This window comes from Astatotilapia calliptera, chromosome 8 (genome assembly GCF_964374335.1).
Source record: "Astatotilapia calliptera chromosome 8, fAstCal68.1, whole genome shotgun sequence".
NCBI lineage: Eukaryota > Metazoa > Chordata > Actinopteri > Cichliformes > Cichlidae > Astatotilapia > Astatotilapia calliptera.
In genome coordinates, this window is record NC_137429.1 from 6,780,720 (window position 1) to 6,807,680 (window position 26,961).

Sequence of the window (26,961 nt, forward strand, 5' to 3'; positions counted from 1 at the left end):
TACAACGATATTTTTCTTTAGTCAACTGGTCACATGGCAGAAAATCATTGCATTTAGGCACATAGACATTGTCAAGATGATCTACTGAAGTTCAAACTGAGCATCAGAATGTCAGAGAAATGTGATTGAAGTGTTTTTGAATGTGGTGTGGTGATTGATACCATATTGGTTGGTCTGAGTATTTCAAGAACTATGGATCTACTGGGATTTTCCCACACAAACATCCCTAGAGTTTATGGAGGGTAGTTTGAAAAAGATGAAAAATGCAGACAGTAGCAGTTGGTGTGGGTGAAAATGCCTTGTCAAAGCCACAGGTCAGGAGCATACCAATTGCTCTTCTGCATACCTTGTTACATCTGAGGTCTGCAGAAGAGCATCTCTGAACGTAGCAGAAGACCACACCGGGTGCCATTCCTAACCTGTCGGCTAAAAACAGGAAACAGAAACTACAATTTACATCCCCAAAATTGGACAATGCAAGATTGAACAAATGTTTCCTGGTCTTGTGAGTCTCAATTTTTGCTACAACCTTCAGATAGTACTTTCTTTAGTGTTACCTTTATTGGGCAGCTAATGCTTAAAGACTGTTTAAAAAGACCAAAGTAGCCATTTGTATTTTGTTGGCTGCTGTTTTGAAGCCTTGTGCTTGACATGCTGGCCTTTGCCATCTTGGTTATTTCTCTTACATGAGAATTATAAGCTAGGATTGGATCTGACTGAGGAAACACAGGACACTGCACACTCGTCTATTTATGCTAAATGAGAATAAACTTGCAAAAATCAAGATCACGCTTTATTAACCAAGATTTGAACCTAGCAAATGAGACCATAAACTCAGTAGGAATTTCTTTACTGCAGTAATAAATCTAGTAGAAAGTGGGCAGTTTTGCCATCTGTACAATGTGAGTTCTTTTTGCAACCACAGGAGTCGCCCCCTACTGGGCGTTAGAAAGAATGTATGTTTGAGGCACTACTTTTTTGACTTTTATAAATATTATAAGTGCTTGCTACATCAAATAAGAGTGTAGCACTAGAATCCCTGAGAAATAATAATTTTGATTGATTTTAAATTTTGCTTATGATATCTGAAATTTTAAATGTTAATTCTACTTCATTCAAATTAGAAAAAATGTGACAAAAATTAAACAAAGCTCAGCATTCATTTACTTGAAACATTTATATTTTAGCATTTTAACCACTTGATCTTTGCTAGCATACCAGTGATTGAGTCATTACAGACCTATGGGCTAAAGCCAACAATCCCTAGTTAAGGGTAGGGAAAACTGAGGGTTCGTGATGAAAGTAAGAGTTCTTCTTGGGGAAGGGAACCTCACATGAAGGTGCGATGAGACAGCATGTGCAGTAGCACTTTTTGTTCGCTGGATGTGCAGTTTTCCTTCACTCTAAAAACACACTAGGCTTTTGTTTATTGCGTCTTGGCAAAGCAGGGACACTTGGCTTCACAACAGCACAGTGGTTCTCAGTAGAGGGTTTTAAATGAGTTGAATTATGCCATGTTGTCAGGAAACGATGCTACGCCTCAGCCCACAATTCAGACACACTGAAAACTGCATGAATATGCAAAACTCCTCTAAGCATCTGCTACGTTGTGGATTTCATAAACCCACAAAATAAACAAGCACTAGTGTACTATATTTACAGATTTATTGTATTACATGTTAAAAATATTTTATACTTTATTTCTTTTAATTAATACATTTTGGCACTTTACTCCACTTTGACTGATGACAGCTGTTTAGTTAATGTTGCAGATCTAATTGTTATATAAAAGTCATAACATTACACAGACCAGTACAGAATAAAATTTTAAGTAATTTTATATTAATTAAATAAAATCCCCTCCACTTAAAACTACTGAAAAATACAATCTTAGTAATGAATAAAGACAAAACATATTTTTTACACCATCTTCTAGACGAAGAAGGCTAAATTTCATTTTAGTGTTTACACAAATTATACAGTGGGGCAAAAAAGTATTTAGTCAGCCACCGATTGGGCAAGTTCCCCCACCTAAAATGATGACAGAGGTCAGTAATTTGCACCAGAGGTACACTTCAACTGTGAGAGACAGAATGTGAAAAAAAAATCCATGAATCCACATGGTAGGATTTGTAAAGAATTTATTCGTAAATCAGGGTGGAAAATAAGTTTTTGGTCAATAACAAAAATACAACTCAATACTTTGTAACATAACCTTTGTTGGCAATAACAGAGGTCAAACGTTTACTATAGGTCTTTACCAGGTTTGCACACACAGTAGCTGGTATTTTGGCCCATTCCTCCATGCAGATCTTCTCGAGAGCAGTGATGTTTTGGGGCTGTCGCCGAGCAACACGGACTTTCAACTCCCGCCACAGATTTTCTATGGGGTTGAGGTCTGGAGACTGGCTAGGCCACTCCAGGACTTTCAAATGCTTCTTACGGAGCCACTCCTTTGTTGCCCGGGCGGTGTGTTTTGGATCATTGTCATGTTGGAAGACCCAGCTGCGTTTCATCTTCAAAGTTCTCACTGATGGAAGGAGGTTTTGGCTCAAAATCTCACGATACATGGCCACATTCATTCTGTCCTTAACACGGATCAGTCGTCCTGTCCCCTTGGCAGAAAAACAGCCCCATAGCATGATGTTTCCACCCCCATGCTTCACAGTAGGTATGGTGTTCTTGGGATGCAACTCAGTATTCTTCTTCCTCCAAACACGACGAGTTGAGTTTATACCAAAAAGTTCTACTTTGGTTTCATCTGACCACATGACATTCTCCCAATCCTCTGCTGTATCATCCATGTGCTCTCTGGCAAACTTCAGACGGGCCTGGACATGCACTGGCTTCAGCAGCGGAACACGTCTGGCACTGCGGGATTTGATTCCCTGCCGTTGTAGTGTGTTACTGATGGTGACCTTTGTTACTTTGGTCCCAGCTCTCTGCAGGTCATTCACCAGGTCCCCCCGTGTGGTTCTGGGATCTTTGCTCACCGTTCTCATGATCATTTTGACCCCACGGGATGAGATCTTGCGTGGAGCCCCAGATCGAGGGAGATTATCAGTGGTCTTGTATGTCTTCCATTTTCTGATGATTGCTCCCACAGTTGATTTTTTCACACCAAGCTGCTTGCCTATTGTAGATTCACTCTTCCCAGTCTGGTGCAGGTCTACAATACTTTTCCTGGTGTCCTTCGAAAGCTCTTTGGTCTTGGCCATGGCGGAGTTTGGAGTCTGACTGTTTGAGGCTGTGGACAGGTGTCTTTTATACAGATGATGAGTTCAAACAGGTGCCATTCATACAGGTAACGAGTGGGGGACAGAAAAGCTTCTTACAGAAGACGTTACAGGTCTGTGAGAGCCAGAGATTTTCCTTGTTTGAGGTGACCAAATACTTATTTTCCACCCTGATTTACAAATAAATTCTTTACAAATCCTACCATGTGGATTCATGGATTTTTTTTTTCACATTCTGTCTCTCACAGTTGAAGTGTACCTCTGGTGCAAATTACTGACCTCTGTCATCATTTTAGGTGGGGGAACTTGCACAATCGGTGGCTGACTAAATACTTTTTTGCCCCACTGTATTGATTATATGTCAGAACTGAAATATCTGGTGATGGCCACTCAAGAAGATGGGACTTCACAAACTAATGGGTGATGTCACAGTGCCCACAACCATCTTTGATATACAGTCTATGTCTTTGTCTGTGAAAGTAAATAAAAAATTTGTTATTTATAACACTTCTTTTAAAAGCTAAAAAGTTTATTTATGACTGTTGTTTTTTGGCTACAGCTCCTAAGAACCTTATTCATTCTGCACTATCTGGCGAGCTGCTATCGAGAAACTCTAGCTGCTTTTCATAACCTTGTGGCACTTTTGAATTTGACTAAGTGAAGTATCTGAATACATTCTCCGTGGTCCTTTTGCCATCTAGGTGCACAACGAGTTCATCTTGCCATCAGAGAAGGAGGGCTTTATCTACCGCTTGGGTGACATCATCAAACGAGCCGAGGCACTGTTTGCCAAACAACAGCCGGTCCACTCCACTGGGCACCGACTTGCCCAGCCTGCATTGCACGGAGGGATTAGCTCACTGTCGTCCTCACAGGTCAGAAACAGCACCTGCCCCTTTCCATAAATCTGCGCCACAGGATTGTTAGCTGAGAGAAAAAGGAAGTGATTGTGTTTTACAGTGCTTATTATCATAAATTACAACATCTCTCTGCGCTGATCAATGACAGACCCATAAATCTGGGACAAATTCAACACTTCAGAGTAATGTCCTGTCCACTGGTAATAAAAAAACGTCACTGTCCACAGTCCTTCCTGAGGTTAGTCCTTTAAGATTAAAGGCTAAGTGCTCTTAAAACCACCTGACGAAGAGCTTTCACTTAAAGTGCTAATATCATAAAACGCATTAAATCATGTGTTTCCTTTTTTGTATTTGTTTCCGTAACCACAAATTGTTTCCACAACATAATGAACTTTCCAGCATATCTGCCCACAGGGAGTGGGTAAAATAATTTATGCTTGGATGAATTAAGCTTTTATGAATCCAGGTTTTGTTAAGATGTAAAATGAACTGACTTGTTGGGAGCAGTGTAGTCCCTGTACAAGATGTGACCTAATGTGTAACCAGGTACAGCTTGTCCACTTATGGAAAAGAATCATCAGTTCTGCCAGGATATTTTCCACTTTGTGGAACACAAAGAAACAACCATTCTTGTCCTTTTGGTAAAAAAAAATATGATCATAGAGATTGAGAAATAATGGGAAAAAGAGGGAAGTTGGAGCCATAACTACTATTTATCATCTATTTATCTTGTTTCCACATGAAAATGGGAATCGTTCAATGACAAATACGCCTGATACTTGAAAAAGCTTCAAAAGCAAACTGTGTTAATGTGAAAGCATTTCCAGTTGCTGCTTATGGAATATTGTTTAGGAAAACAATGATGTTTTTCTTTTCTTTTCACATTAATATCTGGACAAAGATCTCAGGTTCAACAGAACACTTTAGCCTGGTTGAGTTTACGTTTATAGCTTCACTTTTGATGTGTATTGCATGCGTAGCCACTTCCCCTTACAGCTGAGAGATAATATGACTGCAGTCCTAAATTGTCAAGGGGAAAAAAAAAGAAAAAGAGAAAGAAAACAGACCAACAGGAAGTCAGGAAGAGACTGACAAGCCCAGAAACTCATCTGTCCACAGCGCCTCTACTCTGGCTCTTGTAATGCTGAGGTGGGGCATTGTGCCGGGACTCTATTAATAAATTCTATAAATGGAGATTAGATCCCTGGAAAGTCCTGCTTGTCTAGCTGTTCTTAGCTTACTCTACATACCAGTGGACAAACAAAACAAAAACAGCACTTGTGCGATTTCCGCTGTGCACTATTTACCATTTCACCAGGTTAGTTTAGCTTGGTGGACACGGCAGCACTGAAAAATGACTACAGAGGAGGCTGAAAACACCTTTAAAGGATGTAATAATATATAAATTAAATCCAAGAATAAAAATACTAGTGAGTTTGTTCACCCAGAACACACTATCCTGTAGATTTTGAAATGTGAAAACTTCAGCCCGCTGATGGCTTTAAAGCAAGATTGTCAAACTATTTTTACATCACGAGCCACATGCAGCCTATTTTGATCTTACGTGAGCCAGGCCAGTAAATATCCCTGTTCTGTCAGGACACAGAAGTCTAACTAATACTACTTATTCCCTGAGATATTTCAGTATACGAAAAAGTAAATGAAAAACCGGTCAACATGACTCTTTAGACTTAAATTGTAAGTAGTGAATTTGTAAAATTACAGAAATCTAATACTTATTTACTTTGGTGTAGTATGAATGGCCTTGGGGAACGTCTGTATTAGTAGAAAAAGTTGTAAAACTTATGAAAATAGTTAAAAAAAATTTAAAAAAAAGTCCAAACTGTCCCATATGGAAAAGAAATAGTAAAAAACTTATATGTGATCATATAAGGCTTATATGATTTACTCATGAAAGTGGCCACTTTCTCATTACTTTCATACATTGTTTTAGTAAGTATCCAAAACATACAAGCTTCATTATATAATTTTTCAAGAGATCTTATATCTGTTTTCACTCTTATATGCTTTTCATACAAGTTTCACACAAGACAGATACAAACTTTACAAGATTTATATACATCTTTTCCATATGGGAGTATGCCCTCCTCCACATGCTTCAAATTTGATTTTGGCTAATGGGACTTATGTTTTACAGCCCTGCTCTAAAACAAATGTGAGGGGATTACAAAACTTTAAGGAAAGCAACTGATGTTTGCTTGTGTGCTTTTAACAGTCAAAATTCACAAAGTAACTGCAGTTTTACAATGTAAAGTGATACAAAATCAAAAGGAAATAGAAAGAAGGTACTCAAAGACACACATGTTTTTAGTTGACTTGTTAGAGCAGGGGTGGGCAACTCCAGGCCTTGAGGGCCGGTGTCCTGCAGGTTTTAGATGTGTCCTTAATCCAACGCAGCTGATTTAAATGGTTAAATTACGTCCTCAACATGTCTTGAAGTTCTCCAGAGGCTTGGTAATGAACTCATCAAGTGATTCAGGTGTGTTGACCCAGGGTGATATCTACACTCAACAAAAATATAAACGCAACACCTTTGTTACTGCTCCCATTCCCCATGGGATGGACGTAGAGACCTAAAATTCATTCCAGATACACAATATAACCATCCCTCCCAAACAGTGGTCACAAATCAGTCCAAATGTGTTGTAGTGGGCACATCTGCTATATTGAGATAATCCATCCCACCTCACAGGTGTGCCACATCAGGATGCTGATCTGACATCATGAGTAGTGCACAGGTGTACCTCAGACTGCCCACAACAAAAGGCCACCCTGGAATGTGCAGTTTTTTGCGCTATTGGGGGTCTGGGGACCCAGAACCGGTCAGTATCTGGTGTGACCACCATTTGCCTCATGCAGTGCAACACATCGTCGCATGGAGTCTATCAGATTGTCAATTGTGGCCTGTGGAATGTTGGTCCACTCCACTTCAATGGCTGTGCGAGGTTGTTGGATATTCGTGGGAACTGGTACACGCTGTCGTATACGCCGGTCAAGCACATCCCGAACATGCTCAATGGGTGACATGTCCGGTGAGTATGCTGGCCATGCAAGAACTGGGACATTCTCAGCTGCCATCTGCCCTGAACAATGTGAACCATGATTCATCCGTGAAGCGCACACCTCTCCAACGTGCCAGACGCCATCGAATGTGAGCATTTGCCCACACAAGTCTGTTACGGCGACGAGCTGGAGTCAGGTCAAGACCCCGATGAGGACGACGGGCATGCAGTTGAGCGTCCCTGAGACGGTTTCTGACAGTTTGTGCAGAAATTGTTTGGTTGTGCAAACCAATTGTTCCAGCAGCTGTCTGGGTGGCTGGTCTCAGACGATCTTGGAGGTGAACCTGCTGGATGTGGAGGTCCTGGGCTGGTGTGGTTACACGAGGTCTGCGGTTGTGAGGCCGGTTGGATGTGCTGCCATATTCTCTGAAACGCCTGTGGAGACGGCTTATGGTTGAGAAATGAACATTCAATGCACGGGCGACAGATCTGGTTGACATTCCTGCTGTCAGCATGCCAATTGCACGCTCCCTCATTGCTTGTGGCATCTGTGGCATTTTGCTGTGAGACAAAACTGCACATTCCAGGGTGGCCTTTTGTTGTGGGCAGTCTGATGTACACCTGTGCACTACTCATGATGTCAGATCAGCATCCTGATGTGGCACACCTGTGAGGTGGGATGGATTATCTCAATATAGCAGATGTGCCCACTACCACACATTTGGACTGATTTGTGACCACTGTTTGGGAGGGATGGTTATATTGTGTATCTGGAATGAATTTTAGGCCTCTACGTCCATCCCATGGGGAATGGGAGCAGTAACAAAGGTGTTGCGTTTATATTTTTGTTGAGTGTAAAACCTACAGGACACCGGCCCTCGAGGCCTGGAATTGCCCACCTCTGTGTTAGAGTCTACAGAAAAGTGTCATTGCCTGGATCTGATATCTTATGAGGACGTCTAACAAAAAATAGCTTGAGCTTGAAAACATTTATAACAGAAATCCAAAATTACTAAATGAGACTTTGAAATAATCAAACGAGGAGGGCCAAGGTCTAGTGTTTGTGTGGCCTGACACTCAGATTTGATGACTTGATGTTTTCCCTATAAGTCCACCATCTTAAAAGCAGTAAATTAAGGTGTTCTCTTAGGCACCATGATAAATGTAGACCTCAAACTAGCAGCAGTTCTCCAATCATGCCTCTAACCAGCTATTAGAGCTAATCATCAAACTTGTGAAGGGGCTTTGAAGTGAGAAAGCAGGCCTTAATATCCAATACAGGACAGAGTGTTTCAGTATTTTTGGAAGGAGAGACTGAATTTATCAAATGTGCTCTTTTACAGCCTAATCTGCACAATCACGCCCTGCCTCGAACGCACTCGTCCTCTTCTCTGCCTGGTGAGTTTCACATGTTTTCTGATTAACTGAATTCATCCATTAAATGGCAAACTGGATGATTTGATGCTATTTAAGAAGAAAAAAATGGTAGGAATCTGAAAGTGAATCAGCCTCTAATTCTAAAAGTACCATCGAGTGTGTGTGTGTGTGTGTGTCTGAGATGCATGTGAGACTAACTTGCATTTTTTTTTGCCTGTGCATGATCATTTGTGAAAGAGCATCGACTCATGCATGTTTGTGTCTCGTCTTAGACTGCAGTGTGGCTAAACCGAGTGTAGGGGTACGTGGCTTGCCCCCATGTCCCAATGGAGAGGTCTCCAGTGCAGACATTACTTCACCTGTGCGACCTCTAATACGCTCACAGTCTTTCCACAACGCCCCAGGTAAATGGCTCTCCGCCCCTCCCTCTGGTCCCTGAGCGAAGAGGCCGAGCATTGTTTACTGTTTCAGCACACTGAAAAATTGTTACAGTCCTTTGGCATAGAATAAGTCAAAGCAAAGCTCGGCTACCTCGTAAACCTCCTCCCCTCCTCAGGGCCTGTTCTTGGTATTGTTCAGACATTCGCATGGCGCCATCCGCCATCACTACACCTCAAAGCCTTCGTCTGTCTCTGCTTTGCAGCAAGGCCTCCTGGGTAATTACCTCACCTGAAGGGCGCTTTCTAGCTTTTAGGGAGCTGTGAATGCTGTCACTGTAAAGCATGAGTGTTCTCCACTCCGGTGATAGTCAGCAACATCTGCTTGCCAGAACAAACTCCTGCTGAATTTCCCTGTCAGAGACTCTCTCTCGAAAGGAGAGCCATTTAAAGTGCGCACATCCTTCACGTGCAACCGCATTGCCATCTGTACATCCTCATTCCCTCTTCTCCCGTGTTCCTTCTCTGCTTGACGTCTGGTGCATGGTTGCTTTTGTAATGCTTCTTGGCCACATTACAGAGTGTTGCCTAACCTGTTTCCGTCAGCTTGGAAAAAGTACAGGCTGGTTTGCATCATCAGCAACTGGAGGTGTGGTTTATAACTGTGGAGCCATTGTTGAGGTAGATGGCCAATCAATGGATGGGGCTGGGTATTGGCGTCCTAAGCTATTCCCCAAGGAGTGATGTAAAAATCTTGACTTCTTTAATCTGACAATTAGACCCACAGTCTTGTATACATACACACACGTGCATCCCATTTAAACTCCTCTAAAATGTTGACATGAAAGCCTCACTTGCTCCATTGACGCTAAATCCCTCAGGGCCATGTAAGCCTGGTGTGCAACTGCTCCAGCGATCAGATGCAATTATGGTCCGATGCTGCTTTAAACAAAACATCTTTGTTCACCATGGAAGCTCATTATTTAAAAGGACGGGAAACATTTACTCTATGCTCCTCATGGTGATTATATTGGCAGGCGGGGAGAGAGAAGATTCAGACTGACAAAACGAGGAGAGGAAAGAAACGATATGATCGAACCTAACTCACTGGGTTGAGCACAAACAAGATCAATGCCCCTAATTTTAATATATTTTACATGGTACAACAACAGAAAAGGTTTTCTAATCTAGTCTAAGGTCATTTACTTTATATGTTGAATTAAGCTCCGCTTGTCTCTTTGTGTTCTAGGTTCTCCTCTTCATAATCAGCACCATCACCGCCCTACATCTCTCCTGCCTAATCACCAGCAATACCACTTGCCCTTTATGAACCACACCCACTTTCCATTCCCATATCCAGGGTCTCCTGGTTCACCCAAGCCAGCCGGGATCCATCCTCCCCTCACACGTGTAGCCAGTAACCCCACCTTCCCCTCTGTTCCCTCCCCAACCCCGAACTCGCCGAGTCCTGTGAGTGAGACCCCAAGTCCTGTCAACACGGAATTTGTTAACATATCCCCTCCTGCCCTTCAAACTCCCACCATGTGGCCCCCCCACTCGCAGCCCCTTTTTTCCTTAGCCAATGTAATTTCCATGGCAATGAGCATGGCTCAGTCTTTTATCCCTCCTGCAGGCCTTCCCACCCAAGGGCTGCCCTCATATCCAAGCTTTCTCCCCCACCTACACAGTCATATGGCTCCACAGCCAGGTTACCCCTCTGTCTACCCTCAACCTTACCAGACTTCACCAGTAGAGGCCTCTTACCCTGCAGGGGGGATCCCAGTGCAGAACAATGTCTACTACAGCCCCGAGCATATGCCTCAAATGGATGGAGCTAATTTAACTCACAGCAATCCTCCACAGTGGCCCCATCCTGCCCCCCCACCATCCATGGCTTCCACTCCTCCTCCACCTCCTCCTGCACAGCAGGTTGGACTCACCGGTTCCCCCAGCCGGACCCAGGAAAGGAGTCACATGCCCCCAACCTCAGCCCAAGCTCCAGCTCCAGCTAAACCCAGACCAGAGGTCTCCAGTTCGAATTCAAGTTCAAGCTCATCAGATCTTTCACCATCACCCCCAGAGAGCCCAGAAAACACTGTGAGTTATTTTAGTTCTGATTCTTCTAAAGCAATTTTTAATATAGGAGTGATTAGCTCATTAATCTTTATCAATAATTCTCATTAGTCATTTTTATATTATAGTTCTCAACACTTTATATGACTGCAATTTCTTCCTCACTGCATGGAGCTAATTAGAATAATTGAATGTAAATTAGCATGTAGACGGGGACTTCCATCACACTGCCCTGATTTATTGGTTGAATTTTAAAATGGCATTTAATGAGTATCAGTCGTGTGCTAATAATATTTGTTCCCTCTGTTTAGTTATCATCTTTCAACAGCCGGTTGCACCCTGCTGTGCCAGCGAAGAATACAAGTACCCCCAAACCAAAAGCTTCTTCCCCCAAATCTGGTAAGAAATTATTTGCGTGTTCTCATGTTTTTCAAGCAGGTCTCTGCATCACTAAAAGGCCATAGCAGTGATGTTCAGCTTTGAAATAACTGGAGATCATTAACTACTTCATAAACAAACAATAATGTGATTAGCAACTGCACAAGCATAGACACCAACCTCATATAACCGATGCAGTTTTGTGTCATAGTTGCACTGGTTAACTACTAAAGAGTTCTTCTCCGGGGTACATAGTTTTATTTATTGAACGGGAAGATAGCAAGCTGTTATCCCATGATTGATTTAGAAGTATTACAAAAGACTAAAGTAAGTGTGATTCTGGGTTTGAAGTGGTTTTGAAAAGCGGTTCTCATATTCTGGCTAGAAGTTGCTCTCTGTTACCAGTTATAGTCCTACATCGCAAACCCTCATGCTAACTGTAACATAAACTTTAACCATAAAACCAACTCCTACCTTTCCTATCAGAAAGTTCTCACAAGATTTCCTAAGTACTACTCTAATACTCTAAGTAGTACTCTAAATCTCAACATGCTTTTATTAATATTTTTATATTTTTTGTCCTTGAGTGTTTGAGTGTTTAATCACTCACATTTATGGATGAGCAGTTTTGGAGAAAACTGCAATACAAAGTCTGCTTTTTCTGCAGAGCTATGCTTAGATAAGCACTTATCCAGAGAGTGTATCCTTGGAATTTTTCTTCTTTTCAAACACTGACTTTATGATTTCCTGCTTGTGACATGTTTATTGTACATGTGTGAATTGCAGCAAAACTCCCCAAGCAGGCACTGCTCTAACATGATGAATGTTACTAGCCAGAGGCGCAGAGTGCTAGAAAATAGCCTATTGTATGATATTTATGTGTACGTCCCAAACACGCACATGCACCTTTAGCCATCCATTTTGTTGTAATGGCTCAAAATACGTGATGGACCATTTGCTTTTTGAGTTTTTTCCTTCTGCAATCCTAGTTCCTTCTGTCTCTGCTGACATTATCACTTATTACTGGTGCCTCAGAGCTATTGCGTAAGCGCAAGTCTGGATTTAATGTTCCATTCAATATGAACACAAACGTAGGTGTTATTGCGGCCCGGCCCACTGACAAAGGCCAATCAGCGAGCAGCTGTGCCCATTAAAGGCTCTCCTCCCATGTCCACACCTGACAGTATTTATACCCTCCTCAGAAGCCCATATTCAACAGAGTCCCTCTGTTTTAGTGGGCACAGACCCAGACTCGTTCTGCATTTACTGTAAGGAGGACACTCAGTGGGCAAATCGAAGCACTGCAGGCCTTTTAAAACCCTAAATTGCCTCCAGATGTGAGCACATGCAGTCACACTTGGGCTACATTCCATCTCGTCCTCTACACCCACCAATCCGTGACGATTGTAAATCCCTGCGGAGTCACTTGTGGTTGTTGAAGGGTCTCTTAATTAAGTAGTCGGGTAGAAGTAGAATAGCAAGCTTGCCTCTCTCTGACAGAAACGGGAACTTCCAGTTAGCATCTGCAGTGATTTATCCCACTGCCAGATGGATGTGCTAAGATAACGTCCATGAGTTTTTACGCATCTGTTCGGTTCATTCTTTTTTTTTTCTCTTGTTTTTTGTTTTTTATTACCCTTTAAAATAATTTTTACCTTTCCAAAAGCATGTATAAAATGAAACAATCACACTCAAACTGATATCTTTAAGTGTGTAGCATTTTCTCCTTATATCCCGGGAGTAGCCGGGAACCGATCTACCGACCTTCCGATTAATACACAACTCTACCTCATGCTCCACTGGCGCAGACTTCCATGTTGGAGAGCCTACATTTAAAGCTAGCTGGTTTTAAACATCTCTTAATGTGGCGAGGCCTCTATTCAAACATGCAAGCAGAGTAAAAGTGTGTAAGGAGACCATGTAAGCAAACAATGCTGGTTTAAACAGTGCTGTTAGCATTCAGGAGTCACAAAGCACACTGGAGAACACACTCTAACAAATTACAAACATTAAAAAAAGAGAATAAAAGAGGATGGGAAATAAAGGAATATAAATTTAGTAGAACAATGCAAAAATGACCCTTTTCCTTAAAGTTAAACACATTAAAACAAGTGGCATGAGCAGTACAAAAATGTAAAGTGTTAAACTGTACAGTGTAAAAAAGCTTATCTGTCATAAAACATGTTTGGGAAATGCCGGGTAAACAAATTAGCTGACTTTTAAATGAGTCCTGGGTTGTGTTTGATTGTGACTATCCATCATAGCTATATATCATCATATCAGCTGTCACTGCTATAATTTCAGACTCTTTAGAGGGAATTCACTTTAATGCTTAGAAATAACGCATGCTGAAAAAGCCTAATACACCTTTAGACCTGTTATTGTCTCAAGAAATATGTGACAAGCTTTTAATCAAACCCATGTGATTAGGAATGATTACAGAACAGTTGCTGCTGTTTAATCTATGATTAGCTGTGATTGACAGCCTTTACATGTACGCATTTTCTTCCTCTACACTGCAGAAGTTCAGTCTGCATCAGTGACTGTTGGACGATTCCAGGTGACGCCCAGCATGGACATCCCTTTGCCTGATGCGCCTGCACCTGCAGCCCCCAAGCCCGCAGAGAACGGCAGCAGCCAGTCGGAGAGCAGCACAGAGGAGCAGGGTGAGTCTGAGGCGAGCCTGGCCACCTCCTTCACAATGACCCCTCCTCACCCACAACCCCGCAAAGGTTCTTCGGGAGTCCAACAGGAGGCTGACGGGCAGGCTGGATGGGCAGTGAGCCAGGAGCAGCAGCAGCAGGAAGAGGAAGATGAAGATGAGGAAGAGGTTATCGGGGAACAGCCAAGGGGGAGGAGGAGAAGCCGTCGAAGGGCATACAGCCTGAGCCTGTTGGGAACGTCTGCAGACAGCGGGCTCTCTGTGACGGCTGCTGATACAGAGGGGAGGCTGTGGGACGGAGCAGCGGACAGTCCACAGTACACCAATGCCCTTCACAATTTATGGATGATGACTTATAACCGCAGTGCTCCCTACCTAAGCAGTGATGACTCAGACAGTGAAGATGAGGACATGCTGGAAGAGCTTCAGGAGCTCAGAGAGAAGTAAGTGACACCACTTAAGATAGTTAAAGTAACGTATAACAAAAAAAGCTTTTTCAGGAACATTTTAAACTGTTTGCTTAGACGAGCTACATTATGAGCGTTCATATCTGGCATTCGTTTGAGAGCACTGAAAAAAAAAATTGCATCCGTTTTGATATAAAGAATAACGAGGAAATGTCGAGATTTGCCAGACAAGAGAACAGACTTATTGTCTTTACTGTAAACAGATTGTGTTTAGATAAACCCCCCACTCTCCCAAAGTCATGTTCAAATTCAGTACATAACTTAATCAAAGACCTAAATTAAAACTCTGATTGAGTGAGTCTTTAAATGTGCTTCTTTTTGTCCTTTATCAGACATCTGGCAGAAGTTCTGGCCCTGCAGGCTGCCCAGAAAAGAGAAATTGAAGAACTATATAAGAAGATGGGAAAGGTCCCCCCTCCGGGCATCGTCTCTCCTGCTGCTATGTTGTCCAGCCGACAGCGCCGCCTCTCCAAAGGAAATGGTTTTCCTTCGTCTCGCAGGAACAGCCTTCAGCGACTGGAGATGTTACCGCTTCAAGGTAACAAAGAATATTCCCTTCTTTATTTATTATCATGTAAATATGCAACAGCTTCGAGTCTGAATGAGTTTTATAAGTCATGTACTGCTTTCCAAGGTATCATTAGGAGAAACTCTCTTGGAGGCAGCAGCAGTGGCTCGCAGGACAAACCTTTTAAAGGCGTCACTTTTGCCACAGACCTAAGTAGAATGGTGAGTCAGCACTTCCTTAACAAGCTTTTGATTATATGACAAATGAAACAAGGTGCAGGTATAAACAAGTTAAATTTAGCGATTGTTTGCACATTAATTAACATAAACACACAGGTGTAGCCATAAAAACGAATTCATGCCTTTATTTTAATGCCGTTTTTAAAACGCCATTAAATTCAAATTAAGAAAAAACTTCCAATTGAGATTCACATAAAAAATGTTTTTCCTCTGATGTCTCCTCAACATGAGAGTGAGCTGAAATGTAAACATGGTCCTCCAGTTGTTTGTTAATGTGAAAACAAGACAGCAAAAATATTATTGTTGATCCAATTTAGATCGTCCCAAGTCTAAACCAATAAAGCCTGAACCACCAAGAGTAATCGTTAGTCTCGTTGTCTTGACTCATTGGCCTCATATTTGTCACTAAACTTAAAAAAGCATCTTTCCATTAAATCCCTGGATCTAAAATATAGTCTGTATGCAAAAGATGGCCAAAGCTTCTGGGTCTGGAAAGTAAGGCCAATACTGAAGAGCCTTGAACTTGCATTATTTTTAATGGCCAGCAGGGGGCAACTCCTCCAGTTGCCTTCCCTTGATGTCTGACATCATGAAACACTCAATTACAAGTTTTGTGTCTTATTCAGTACAATATGATGTTCATTTTGTAAATTATAATACCACCCAGAGTCAGAATAGAGGATAAACCTGAGTTACATCCATTAGTCGTTAGCCTACCAGTGTGCAGCGTCCATCGGTTTCTCAGATGGTTTTGAAAGCCAGCTTCCAAACGGAGCCTTCACTTGCTAATAGGTCATGACTGCAAAAACACTTAGCTTGAGGCTTCAATTACTAATGGGTGATGTCACAATTGCCACATGCATCTTTTATATGCAGTGTTTAGCTTAAACTGTTACATCCATTAAGTCAGCTAATGTGTTTTATCATCCAACTGTTACTGCTAACTGTTTCAACGCCTATAAAAACAGACTCAAAGACTTGGTCCAACAGATTGAGTTACATTTTCTGACCTGAATGTGTAGAGGAGGCCAAAATGTCAGGAGAGGTTTATACTCTGTAGACACCCTTTAACCATTGTCCTCCATACACAACAAAAAAAGCATTGTTCTAAATCGTATTCTTATATTTCACTTTTCTAGTAACAAACTCCAAGCCAAGCACGCCGTTATCTGGACTACCTCATCTGAAGTGTGACTGCAGTGGTCAAACCTGTCCTGTAGGAGGATCGCTTTAACCCTGGCACACCTATCTGCAAACTGCTCCCTGTCCGCCCATGGCCACTTACCTCAAATGTATAGAAACTCATCACCAGTGGAGCTGGATTTACACAGGAAGTGTAACCTCCAGATTTCAGCCCATTATCTCGACCTGGTGAACTTGTTGCAGCTGAAGCACAGAATAGCAGCCAAGTGACACGTTCGTGTCTGCTCTTTGTAAATAAACTGTCAGATCCCAACGGTTCGGACGTAACCACCTTCATTCCAGGCTGCCGCAGTGCTCTGCACAGTGTCACATCACGACATTATTTTTATCTTTTTGCCTGAACGCAGTCAAGCGGCGGTATGCCGTGCCGCAGCTGCCGAGTTGCAGCACTTTACCACGATTTTGACGCAGAACGACAACAGTTGCTGTTTTCCTGCTTGTCTGACTCGCTGCTGTTAACCTAGTCTGGAGCACAGAAATGTGAACAGTGAGACTGACACACACACACACACACACACACACACACACACACACACACTGACACCTATGTTTTCTCTAGACTCAGCTTGAAGACGTTTGACCGCAATTTTCAGATGTAGTGAAGGTGATTTTTTTTTTCTCCATTGGACAGCTGTGTAGTAAGATATCGTGTCCCAACAGGTGAGAAATGTTGTACGATTCTTCAGCAAAAGGCAAATTTAGTTTTAAACACATGGGCAGAAGTTCAGTTAAATGGTGCACAAGTGTAAAAATGTTACGCATCACTTTCAAAATCTGGTAGCTGGTTTTAAAAAAGGGGGGAAAGGATGGTGAGAAAATCCACCTAGACTTTATACTACTGAATTCCTGTTAACTGTACATGTGTATATAACGGAATTCATTTATAGCTCATGTTTACAATTTAGGAGCAAATTAAATACTTCATCTATCTTAATCCTTTCTCAAACAAAAGTCTGATTGTTGCTTATTCCAGAGATCAAGCACATTGTGCACTTTAAGTCCACTTGTAGTTCTCAGTCATTTAACACAGTTGTGTGTAAAACTATTCACTCAAGCGAGAGCTAACGAGTTTTCCTGTCATTTTTCCCCCCATAGATGATAATCTCCCGTTTCATGTTTGATCACAGACGTGATGATCTACCCACCCATGGTTTTAAACAATGTCTATTTTTGTGGGGTGTAGAGGAATCAGTCAAAGCTGTGAATCTGTAGCTGTTGCCTTAAAATATTCCCATCACACACTGAATTTCTTGGCACCTAAACTCCCAAACCTTAATATATTCAAGGAAATAAAGTTTCTAGTTCAGATTTATTTGAATGTAAATATATAATTGTATTGCTTCCTGAAGCTGCTGTCCTGCCATGCTGAATCTGTGCCTTTCCCTAACAATGTCTTATTTGCTCTTGAGATTTGGTGGCTAGATCCAATTCCATATATTAAATTTTGATGAAAATAAATGCGATCCTAAGTATTACGGTGTCTTGTTTCATGTTTACTGCTTTCTGTCTCGTTCTTAAATAAATGGTAATACAGAGACATAGCTGTTAAGCAATCTAATACATGAGGCTTTTATTTCATAAATCAAAACTTTATTAGCATAAATAATGTTATTTTTGCAGTGTCACTGGCATTCTCTATTGTTGAAGGCCACTGTAGATTTTTAAGTCATTAGCTGACTGATATTTTTTTATATTCCCTTTATTTTAATCATTGCTGGAAACATCAGATAAAGGGTGCCGATTGTGCTACAGTGTAGCTTCTAAGGTCATGATCAAGTCAGCGGATTGGTCCTTACCACTGACAGGAAACTTCTTCAAAACTACACCGCACTTAGTTTTAAGTCAGCCACACAATTGCCTTCAAATCAAGACCAAGTCCAGCTGTCTCAACATTACAAAAAAGAACACAGCAGCCATGGAATATGATCAGTGGCATCATGAGTCCTCCTCCTCGTTAAGTGCAGGACAGAAATAAAGTCCAACAACAAGCAGATGACACTTAAATCTCAGTTGGCACCGGTTTTTGGTCCCTGCATTCTCACACGCTTGGCCTCCTCATCGATCTCATCCATGATCCGCTCCTGGGAGACTGAGTAAAATGTGTAGCCGTCTAATTTGGAAGCAAGTGGTTAAGAGAAATATTTGAAAGCATGAAAACAAAACAAATTTACCGAAAAAACTAAGTACATCCCATGATTAAATAAGATAACTTCATTGTCCTATTGGATGACCCAATTCTGAAGGAGAATTACCTGTTGGGACAGATGGCCTCAGATTTGACACTAGAATACTTATACAGGGGAGTTCATGATAAACTCAATGATTGCAAGGTGTCCGGATCCTATGGTTGCAAAACAAGTCCAAATCATCACACCTCCACTGTGCTTGACAGCAAGGTGTTTGTACTCATATGCTGTGCATTACGGTCAATCCACGTTGGTCTCGTCTGTCCAAGGGACATTGTTCAAGAAGTCATATGGTTTGTTCAGAAGCAACTTTGCAAACTTATCAAGTGCATTTGATTAGCAGCACCTGGCTGCTACTGACGCGCTTAACTGCCATAAGAGTGGATGAAATTTTCAGATTTCGACATCTGTCATTCAAAATGCCAGTGATGCGTTCAGGAAACACGTTTATCCCAAAACACAAGAGGAAATATCATTGCTTTCAGTTAATGGATTTCATTGATCAACAGAATAATAAATTCCTTCAAACGAGGTGCTCCGGGGGCCAGTTTTCGCTGCCAGTTTCAGGGTTGGTTAAATTACCAACCCTGAAACTCTTAATGAGTTCTCTTTTAAACGCAACAACACTGATGTTTACCTTTGGCAGTACACTTAAATCGTTTTACACCTACCTGAGCTAGCTGTCACGTTAGCATTCAATGAAACTGACAGCTATTACTCTAACTTAAGTAAGCCGATACATTTGCGTCTGTCTTAATACTTGGTAAACGAGCTTAACCTAACTCCTAAACAGAGGACACAGCTTAACGTTAGCATGCTACGCTAACGTTACATAGTTCACCTTGCGTTGACGTTTGACAAGGATACAAATTCCCAACACGAGCGCACCGATAGCGAGTCCCGTCACCACGTTTCGTGTCCGCAGCTTCGACGTTCTCCTCTTCCACTGTTCCAGTTCCACCTGTCTGATAAAATGCATTTGATCTTGAGAAAGACCCTCTTTGGTTGGGTCTATCCTGGCTGCGTATGGAGAGTTGGATTTCTGAGGCGGCGTTTTGTCGGCCATATCTGCACTTCGTGAGGTTAGCACGGCGCTTTCACGATTGTTACACGCGCCGCTGCGTTCTAAACACTCTGCTCTGTCAAAGCGCGCTGCGTGTGTCCTATCCGGGTGTTATCAGATCTGCGCTGAGAGGAACCGCCAAGAAAACAACGTGTGCAACTTACAAATGAGTCGCAGAGGTAGTTTTTGGTTCCTGTTAGAAGACGGTCCTACGGGGGAAACATGCGGGAATAGCGCCATCTTTTGGAAAATATAAGACGCAGGTTATTTATTTATGGGTGTCTAGTTTTGAAAAAGTAAATAAACTTAAGAGTAGTCTGTCACATAAATGTAGCTGTCTGTCGTGCTCAGAGTAAGTTACTGAAGTTAAAATGGCGAAAAGATTATTTTTTTCTCCAAGTAAAAGTAACGCAGCAGGTGTAAAATTCAGGAAGGCCTCTTTTGACCTACTGACTGATTTTCTTGTAAATCTGGACAAAAGAAACAAAGATAACCTCCTGAGTTCAACGAAATATTGCGGGAATTTCAAAAATAAGAGAGTCATTGGTGAGTATTGCTCCGTTTTATTATTTTGTAGAAAACATTTGTTTGTCTTTTATTCGTAACGGTAATTTAAAAAAAAATATCGCAAGATTTTCAGCTGGAATCACGTGAATAACCGTTTTTCTTTCCGTTATTGCTAACTGAAATTTATCAATGAGCCAAGTAGAACTTGTTTTATTATTATGTATTTCTTTGTTTTTATTTGGATTTTTTAAACCTTCCTCCAGATGTCTGAGATTTTATTTTTATTTTTATTTTTTTACTTTTAGATGTGGTTGTTTTGTGTTTGCCGTTTTTTGTAGATTTTTTTAATGCTCACTATTATAGAGTTTTATTTGTTTGTTTTGTTTCTTAACATGCCTCACATATTGTTCTTTTATATTTTTTGTATGTTGTTTTCTCCTTTCCTTTTTCATTACTTTAGTTTTTGTTATTTTATTTGTAAGTCGTTTTTCTTGTTGTTGTTGTTTTGTAATGGTGGGGGAAGTTCAGAATCTGACATTATCAGATCTGCTTTGAGAGGATATAGTACACAAATGTGGGGTATATGAAGTATGCTATGTACTTCATATATCCCAAATTTGAGAATTTTCAGTGATTAAAAACCACCAGGTCATTACATACCCTATAAAATAACTTAAGTGAAATCATATAACAAAATAAAACATAATAAGCCAGAACAAGTGAGTTCAATAAGAAATAATAAAATATGATAATTATAATAAATAAAGAAAATAACTCAAACAACTCAAATGTTAAAAATCAAATTAAGTTAAAATCTTAATACATTGAAATAATGTGACAAGAAAGAACATTTTAATTAAATGCTATTTTTGAAGCTGGGAAAAAAAAGTTTTAAAAAAAGTTCAGTAAATTCAATAAAGCAGGGGTTTCAAACTCCAGACCTCAAGTGCCAGTGTGCTGCAGGTTTTAGATCTCACCCTGGGTCAACACACCTGAATCAAATGATTAGTTCATTACCAGGTCTCTGGAGAACTTCAAGACATGTTGAGGAGGTAATTTAGTCGTTTAAATCAGCTGTGTTGGATCAAGGACACATCTAAAACCTCCAAGACACCGGCACATAAGGCCTGGAGTTGGACACCCCTGCAATGAAGCAAAATAAAACAGAAAAAAAATGCTTACTAAAGTCATTTAAAAGAAAAGGCACAGCAGAAGTATTATACCATGAAATATACTGCTAGCATAAGAGAGAACAGCTGGCTCTCTGCTAGACAGATGTGTTGTAAAGAGCCACAATACAAACACAACACTTTGTGAGGCCAACTGTCTTTTTATAGTCTTGTAAATGCCCAATAAACAAGTGCTAAAGCAAACTGAGGCTGGCTTCAATGACAAACTTGTCCAAACTGTCAAAAACTAAACTAAAATCATTATGTATGTTTGGATTACTTTTATTTAGTATTCTAAGTAAAACATCTTTGGTTATGAAAAATTAATTAATTTATTAATTAAACTAAATCAGGTTTTTAACATGTTTTTACTCCTATAGCTGTTCATTTAGTTTTACTTAACTGTAGTGACCTTGTTCAGATAAAATAATGTTAAAAAATAGTCCAGATGAAAATAATGCAGACTTAAAGTAAAACTGCAGCATATCATCCATGGTAGATAACCTACTATAAACCACTACTGTGTACACACCAGACTTACAGCAGAGTGTCTTTTGTGTATTTCAAGCCTTTGGGGTGAAGTCTGTCTTTTGTCAGCAGGTAGTGACTAAGCTGTATAGGACTACCTCTGAATGGCCCACTAAGCCTCATTGCACCCTGTAATCACTCTGAAGTCTTTCATACATCTGGATCTGTGAACCCTGTCATTATGGAGGTCGATTCACAATATAAACTCCTTGAGGCAGCTGAGTTTACCAGCTAGGAGCATCTCCGCAGACAAATCCTGTGAGAGAGGATGAGGAGGAGCAATGGAAAACAGTGATAATAACTTTTAATGAATCCATATGCTTCCTTGTAGCCCACAAATCAGCTAAAATACCGTTTATATGGCTAGATTTATGGGAACAGCCTTGTGAGGAGTGCTTATCAGTGTTGGTTTCACCTGTTATTGTCAAATGTTGCAGAGATGAGAGCCTAAATGTAAAGTCTCAAGGAGGCAAAGGGAAACTTAAAGCAAGCCATTTATTGAGTTGCTTTAAATTCAAAAGATGCAGTTCAAAAGGAAAACTGAAAACTAACCTGCTAAAACCTTAAATCTAAAAACACACTAAGGCTGGAAAGCAGGTAGAGAAATGTGAGCAGACACTCTGACTGTATATACACAGGCAGGCAATTTGGAAAGGTAGAGACAGCTGGGGAGAAAGACACAGCTGAATTAAATCACAGAGTACAAGAAAAGGGGATGTTAAATTAAAACAGAAGGTGGGATGGCTTAATAGCATAAAACACAAATATATAATACACAGAGGATGCAGAGAAGTTAATAATAACTTCCAAATTATATTTTTAAAATGATGAAATGCAAGGTTTGAAACAGAGATACAAAAAATGGACAGTTTATTTCTAAAACTTGTCATGTTTGAGTCATAATACCTCAAATACCTTTACATGTACATGTAATGAATGTGGAAATTGTACTTTTTTTTTCTTAAGAAAGCTTAGCTTGTTGTGTGAATGAACTGTCCATAATTTTAAGACTAAAGGAAATGGAAACATTTGGAGATTTTTTTAAGGTTTATTTATCTCACGGGTTATGTAACTTGTAGTGGTCCAGCCCACGTGAAATCAAATTGGGCTCTATGTGGCCTATGAAGTAAAATGACCTTCAAACTATTCCCTTACTTATTCTATTTCTTATTCTATTTCTAAGAATAAGGACCCCACCCATCCTAAACTCATTTTGGACACTTCTATCCATAACCTTATTCTTTTGTTATCTATCCAGATCTAATGAACTTATGCAAGGGCTGGAATGTGGATTAAAGCTAGAACTATTTTCCACATCTTCAAACTGTATCTGCAAAAACTGGCACCCAAATGTGCATGATGCCAGGTTTATGCTGGTGCCAGCGTGACAGGATGTGAACATTGATGCTTCCCCCCTCAGCTGGATGCTTCTTTTACTCGTCTGATTTAGATCTGAGAAGAAAATAGTTCCTCTATGCAACTCCACACAGCCACAGACCATACAAAGGATAGTAATAATAATGTGTTAGTCCCCGTAGGGAAATTACTCCTCTGCATTTAACCCATTCACCCAGTGAGGCAGTGGGCAGCCACCAGTGCAGCGCCCGGGGAGCAGTGTGTAGGGACAGTACTTTGCTCAGGGGTACCTCAGCGTAGCTGTTCAGTGGATTCAAACCCCTAACCTTCCAATCATGGGGCAACCACTTTACCTACTGAGCTATCCCTGCCCCTTTTTCCTTTTCTTTTTTTTTCTTTTTTAAATAATAATAGACATAGCTTTGTAGGATTAAAAAAAGTGTGGCCAACCCAGAATTCCTCTAAACCTGCAAATTTAAATATCCATAACAATTTCTCCAGCTCCAAAAAGACTTTCAGTCCTATAGTTGTTTATGGGGAAAGAGCTCTGATCTCTGTAAATAACTTCCTGAGGACTTTATGGGCTAAACCACTAGGTAGACGTCTCTGCAGCTAAGATATCTTAAACTGGTGAACTCACATCAAACTAGTATAGATTTCTAAACACCACTACAGGTCAGAGGAAACATTGGTACATTTGAATTTGGGGTTAAGTGTCCCTTTAATAAACACATGACGTTGCTTCTAAATTATTTTGAATGTTTTATGTTTTGCTCTTGTGCCTTCCTCTCCTGTGTTACTCAGAGTACATCTTACTGATAACTAAAGAACTGAGACTGGATCCACTGGTTGGTTACCACGCTGTTGAATTACTTCAAAGGTATGATTGAGCAGCACATGTAACTTTCCCTGTTGGTTACACCCTGTGTATTACTGGTTTTAGTTAGCATACTGTCACTTATAATAATAATTATAATCATTATCTTTGCCAGGTTCATGGTCAAATACATTGAAGATTTCATAACCGCACCCACACCTAAAGGTGCAACTTCTAATCGTCCGAGAAGTTATGAGGATGTTGTTTATAACAAACTGAAGGACAAATTCCCGCTGATCATCTTCTCCTGTGTTCAGCTTGCGAACAAACTGTCTCTGCACAGTCATGCAAGTTCTGCCTTGCCAATGATTACTTATGTCAGTTACCCTGAGATCGCAAATAGAATAATCTTCCATAATTCTTCCACACCTTTTGCAGATGATTGACAACAATACTGCTGTACACTTTCTACACTCAGTCGACTGCACTGTATCCAAACAGGCTCTCCTGGAATCAGAGCTGATGGTCTTGAAAGGGCTTAAATTCAGACTAAATGTCCTCAACCCACTGACTTATGTGGAAATACTTCTGGAAGTTCTCGGTAAGGGTCCATGTATGCACAGAAAAGTTTATTACATATTATAAATATTAATGTCAGTGCTTTGAGATGATTACATAAACTCTTGTAGGACACAATGAGCCATCAGTCCCTATGAAGCATCTTTATCACTACTGCCACCATGTTCTCCAGTTTATCAGCCTGGAGAGGACTGCCATCTATGAAACCTTGTTAATGACAACCACTGAGCGTGTCAGCCCATCCAGGGAACAGAGGTATTAGATTTGGCTTTAAGAAAATATTTCTGATAGATGGTAGAATGGACATGCAGCTTTGGAGAACATTCAAAGGTCAGATGGTCCAATCACTTTTCTGTGACCTTGATGGGAAATGTCATGAGATCCATTAAAGATCTGAAGAATTCATAAGGACACAGGGAAAGAGAACCACAACGAACCTCAGAGAATCTGACTGCACTTGCATTAGCTGTTTAATAATGTGGTTTTTGATGTTAAGACAGCAATGTGCTGAAATCTGACTACAAAAGATTCATCCTATATAATTGGCCCTTTTCACTGTCCTTATAATACTGTTTTATACAGCTCATAATAGAGAAACTGTGAAAATATGACTTCATTACTGAAGTTATAAATTTAAATAAAAAGGAATAAATGGCCTATAAAGTGAAATGAAATGTTTGTTACCCTGAGATTACTTTCTCAGCCCATCAGCTCATATTTCCAGATCCAGTGTAATTCCTGCCTATATTAAGGCTTTCTCTGACTGAAGTTAAAAAAAATTAATCCCAATCATAAAGGTTGGCAATACAGCAGCAATTAAACTGAGGACATAACTGACTGAGTTAGCAAACTGAATTACAATAAACCTTAAATAGCTCATGATCTTGATTTAAAGACCTGTTTCCTTTTTTTTTAACCTTCTTCAAAACTTAGCAGGTTATGGCACAAAGTTGAACGTACAATTAAACAACATTTACATGATCTGCATTACTTACATCATTCATATTGATCCTTTGGTCTGATGATGTATTGCTGTGAATTATGGGACAGCTTTATCTTCTTTCCTTTCATAAAGCTTGGTCTGGTGTATTCTCTGCTGAAGGAGGTAATACAGGAAGCCCTGAAGCGCCATTCTTTAGTATTTAGAGAATTCGACCAGCTCTTTTTTTGGTTGTCACACAGATACTTCAGTGTCACTTCACTTAATTTAAAAACCTACAGCTTGTCAGGCCAACTAGTGTTCATAATAATTTAGGATGATGCGGTACAGTACACACTGGACAGGTCAGCAATCTGTTGCAGGGCTAACGCAGAGAAACAGCCAACCATCACGCTCACATTCACACCTACAGTCAATTTAAAAATACCCATTAACCTAACCCCATGTATGTGTTTGGACTGTGGAGGAAGCCAGAGTACTTGGAAAAACCCACACAGACACAGGGAGAACATGCAGACTCCACACAGAGGCCCCAGGCTGGATCTGAACCCTTCTTGTTCTCTTGCTTGCAAGTAAAAACATAAACAAAACCCCAACATTTTTTGCCATCCACCTCAAAATCTCAGGTTACTTTCTGAAAATTTCAATTGAGTTCAACTTAGTGATTTTCTCTCAAGTTTGAGTTATTTACCTGAAATTTTGAGACTATGTTTTCTAAACTGTGTAATCTATTTTTTTAAACAATGCTGGGAGTGAAAAAAAAAATTGTAATTAATCAACTAAAGCTGAAAGACTTTTAATGCCACAACAGACTGATGTCAGTATAGAAAATTACCCATCCACTATTTTTGATTTTGTGTGATTTAATATGTCATCAATCATTTGTGAAAACCAGGGAACAATTTGTACCAGTGACTGAAGACTGCATGCTTCTGGGTGTTGGTGTCATCGCTGTGGCTGCATTCATCCTCAGAAAGTGGGAACAGGTAAAGTAAAATTTCTTTTTTTATATTACACCTGCAACAGAAATTGTTGTCACTGTAAAGGTTCAGATAACCTTTTTAAGTAACCTACTTGATTTCAATTAAATTAAATCTGAATCTAATCGAACTGTATTTAACTGTAGGTAGTTGGAGAACTGAGCCACATCACAAGAATCTCAAAGAGAAGCATCACTGATTTTGCTCACGCGACTTTGGTGCACATTGTTGGCATCAGCTCCAGTGTCACTCCACTCTCATGACTGGCATGAGAAGAAAAAAATCTGTGTGCTGCAATAAAATGCCACCTAAACAAATAAAAAAATCCCTAAAGATTGGCGATGTTGCCAAAGTGTTAGAAAAACTGTTAACTGTTCATTCTGTGAAGCCAAATAAATAAAAAGAGATTAGAGCTGTGGAAATACGATTGATT

At 40.4% G+C, this 26,961-nt stretch overlaps 3 protein-coding genes across 5 annotated transcripts in view; 2 read left to right on the plus strand and 1 right to left on the minus strand.

Annotated features, from left to right (window-relative positions):
• The window catches only part of wnk4a (WNK lysine deficient protein kinase 4a), a 52,198-nt gene extending 34,323 nt beyond the window's left edge, over window positions 1–17,875 (plus strand). The window contains exons 13-21 of one of the 2 annotated variants that reach the window (XM_026178188.2): window positions 3,938–4,111; window positions 8,463–8,517; window positions 8,769–8,900; window positions 10,123–10,970; window positions 11,258–11,345; window positions 13,847–14,429; window positions 14,786–14,991; window positions 15,088–15,182; window positions 16,340–17,875. In XM_026178188.2, coding sequence (XP_026033973.2) covers window positions 3,938–4,111; window positions 8,463–8,517; window positions 8,769–8,900; window positions 10,123–10,970; window positions 11,258–11,345; window positions 13,847–14,429; window positions 14,786–14,991; window positions 15,088–15,182; window positions 16,340–16,342 — 2,184 coding nt within the window. In that variant the 3' untranslated portion in view covers window positions 16,343–17,875. The remainder of the gene's footprint in view (window positions 1–3,937; window positions 4,112–8,462; window positions 8,518–8,768; window positions 8,901–10,122; window positions 10,971–11,257; window positions 11,346–13,846; window positions 14,430–14,785; window positions 14,992–15,087; window positions 15,183–16,339) is intronic. The other variant, XM_026178189.2, reaches the window with a different exon arrangement.
• A 96-nt stretch (window positions 17,876–17,971) lies between these two features.
• Window positions 17,972–19,655, minus strand: coa3a (cytochrome C oxidase assembly factor 3a). The gene is made up of 2 exons (XM_026178197.2): window positions 19,457–19,655; window positions 17,972–18,513 (listed from the first exon to the last, which is right to left on the minus strand). The coding sequence occupies exons 1-2, from the start codon at window positions 19,653–19,655 to the stop codon at window positions 18,410–18,412; spliced, it is 303 nt and encodes a 100-aa protein (XP_026033982.1). The 3' UTR covers window positions 17,972–18,409.
• Window positions 19,656–19,861: 206 nt separating this feature from the next.
• cntd1 (cyclin N-terminal domain containing 1) lies at window positions 19,862–26,953 on the plus strand. 2 transcript variants are annotated; one of them, XM_026178195.2, is made up of 7 exons: window positions 19,862–20,198; window positions 24,017–24,092; window positions 24,205–24,406; window positions 24,531–24,630; window positions 24,719–24,863; window positions 26,444–26,534; window positions 26,675–26,953. In XM_026178195.2, the coding sequence occupies exons 1-7, from the start codon at window positions 20,024–20,026 to the stop codon at window positions 26,789–26,791; spliced, it is 906 nt and encodes a 301-aa protein (XP_026033980.1). In that variant the 5' UTR covers window positions 19,862–20,023; the 3' UTR covers window positions 26,792–26,953. The 2 variants fall into 2 exon arrangements, with proteins under 2 accessions (XP_026033980.1, XP_026033979.1); XM_026178194.2 differs by having other exon boundaries at window positions 24,205–24,376; window positions 24,468–24,630.
• Window positions 26,954–26,961: the final 8 nt, after the last annotated feature.

Excerpts from the sequence above, each read along its gene's own strand:
- coa3a (XM_026178197.2), bottom strand. The coding sequence starts at position 19,655 with ATGGCCGACAAAACGCCGCCTCAGAAATCCAACTCTCCATACGCAGCC. Across the intron at positions 18,514-19,456 it reads TGCGCTCGTGTTGGGAATTT|ACGGCTACACATTTTACTCA; the intron begins GTATCCTTGTCA and ends CTTCCAAATTAG.
- cntd1 (XM_026178194.2), top strand. The coding sequence starts at position 20,024 with ATGGCGAAAAGATTATTTTTTTCTCCAAGTAAAAGTAACGCAGCAGGT. Across the intron at positions 24,377-24,467 it reads AACTGTCTCTGCACAGTCAT|ATGATTGACAACAATACTGC; the intron begins GCAAGTTCTGCC and ends CACCTTTTGCAG. Across the intron at positions 24,864-26,443 it reads AGCCCATCCAGGGAACAGAG|GGAACAATTTGTACCAGTGA; the intron begins GTATTAGATTTG and ends TGTGAAAACCAG.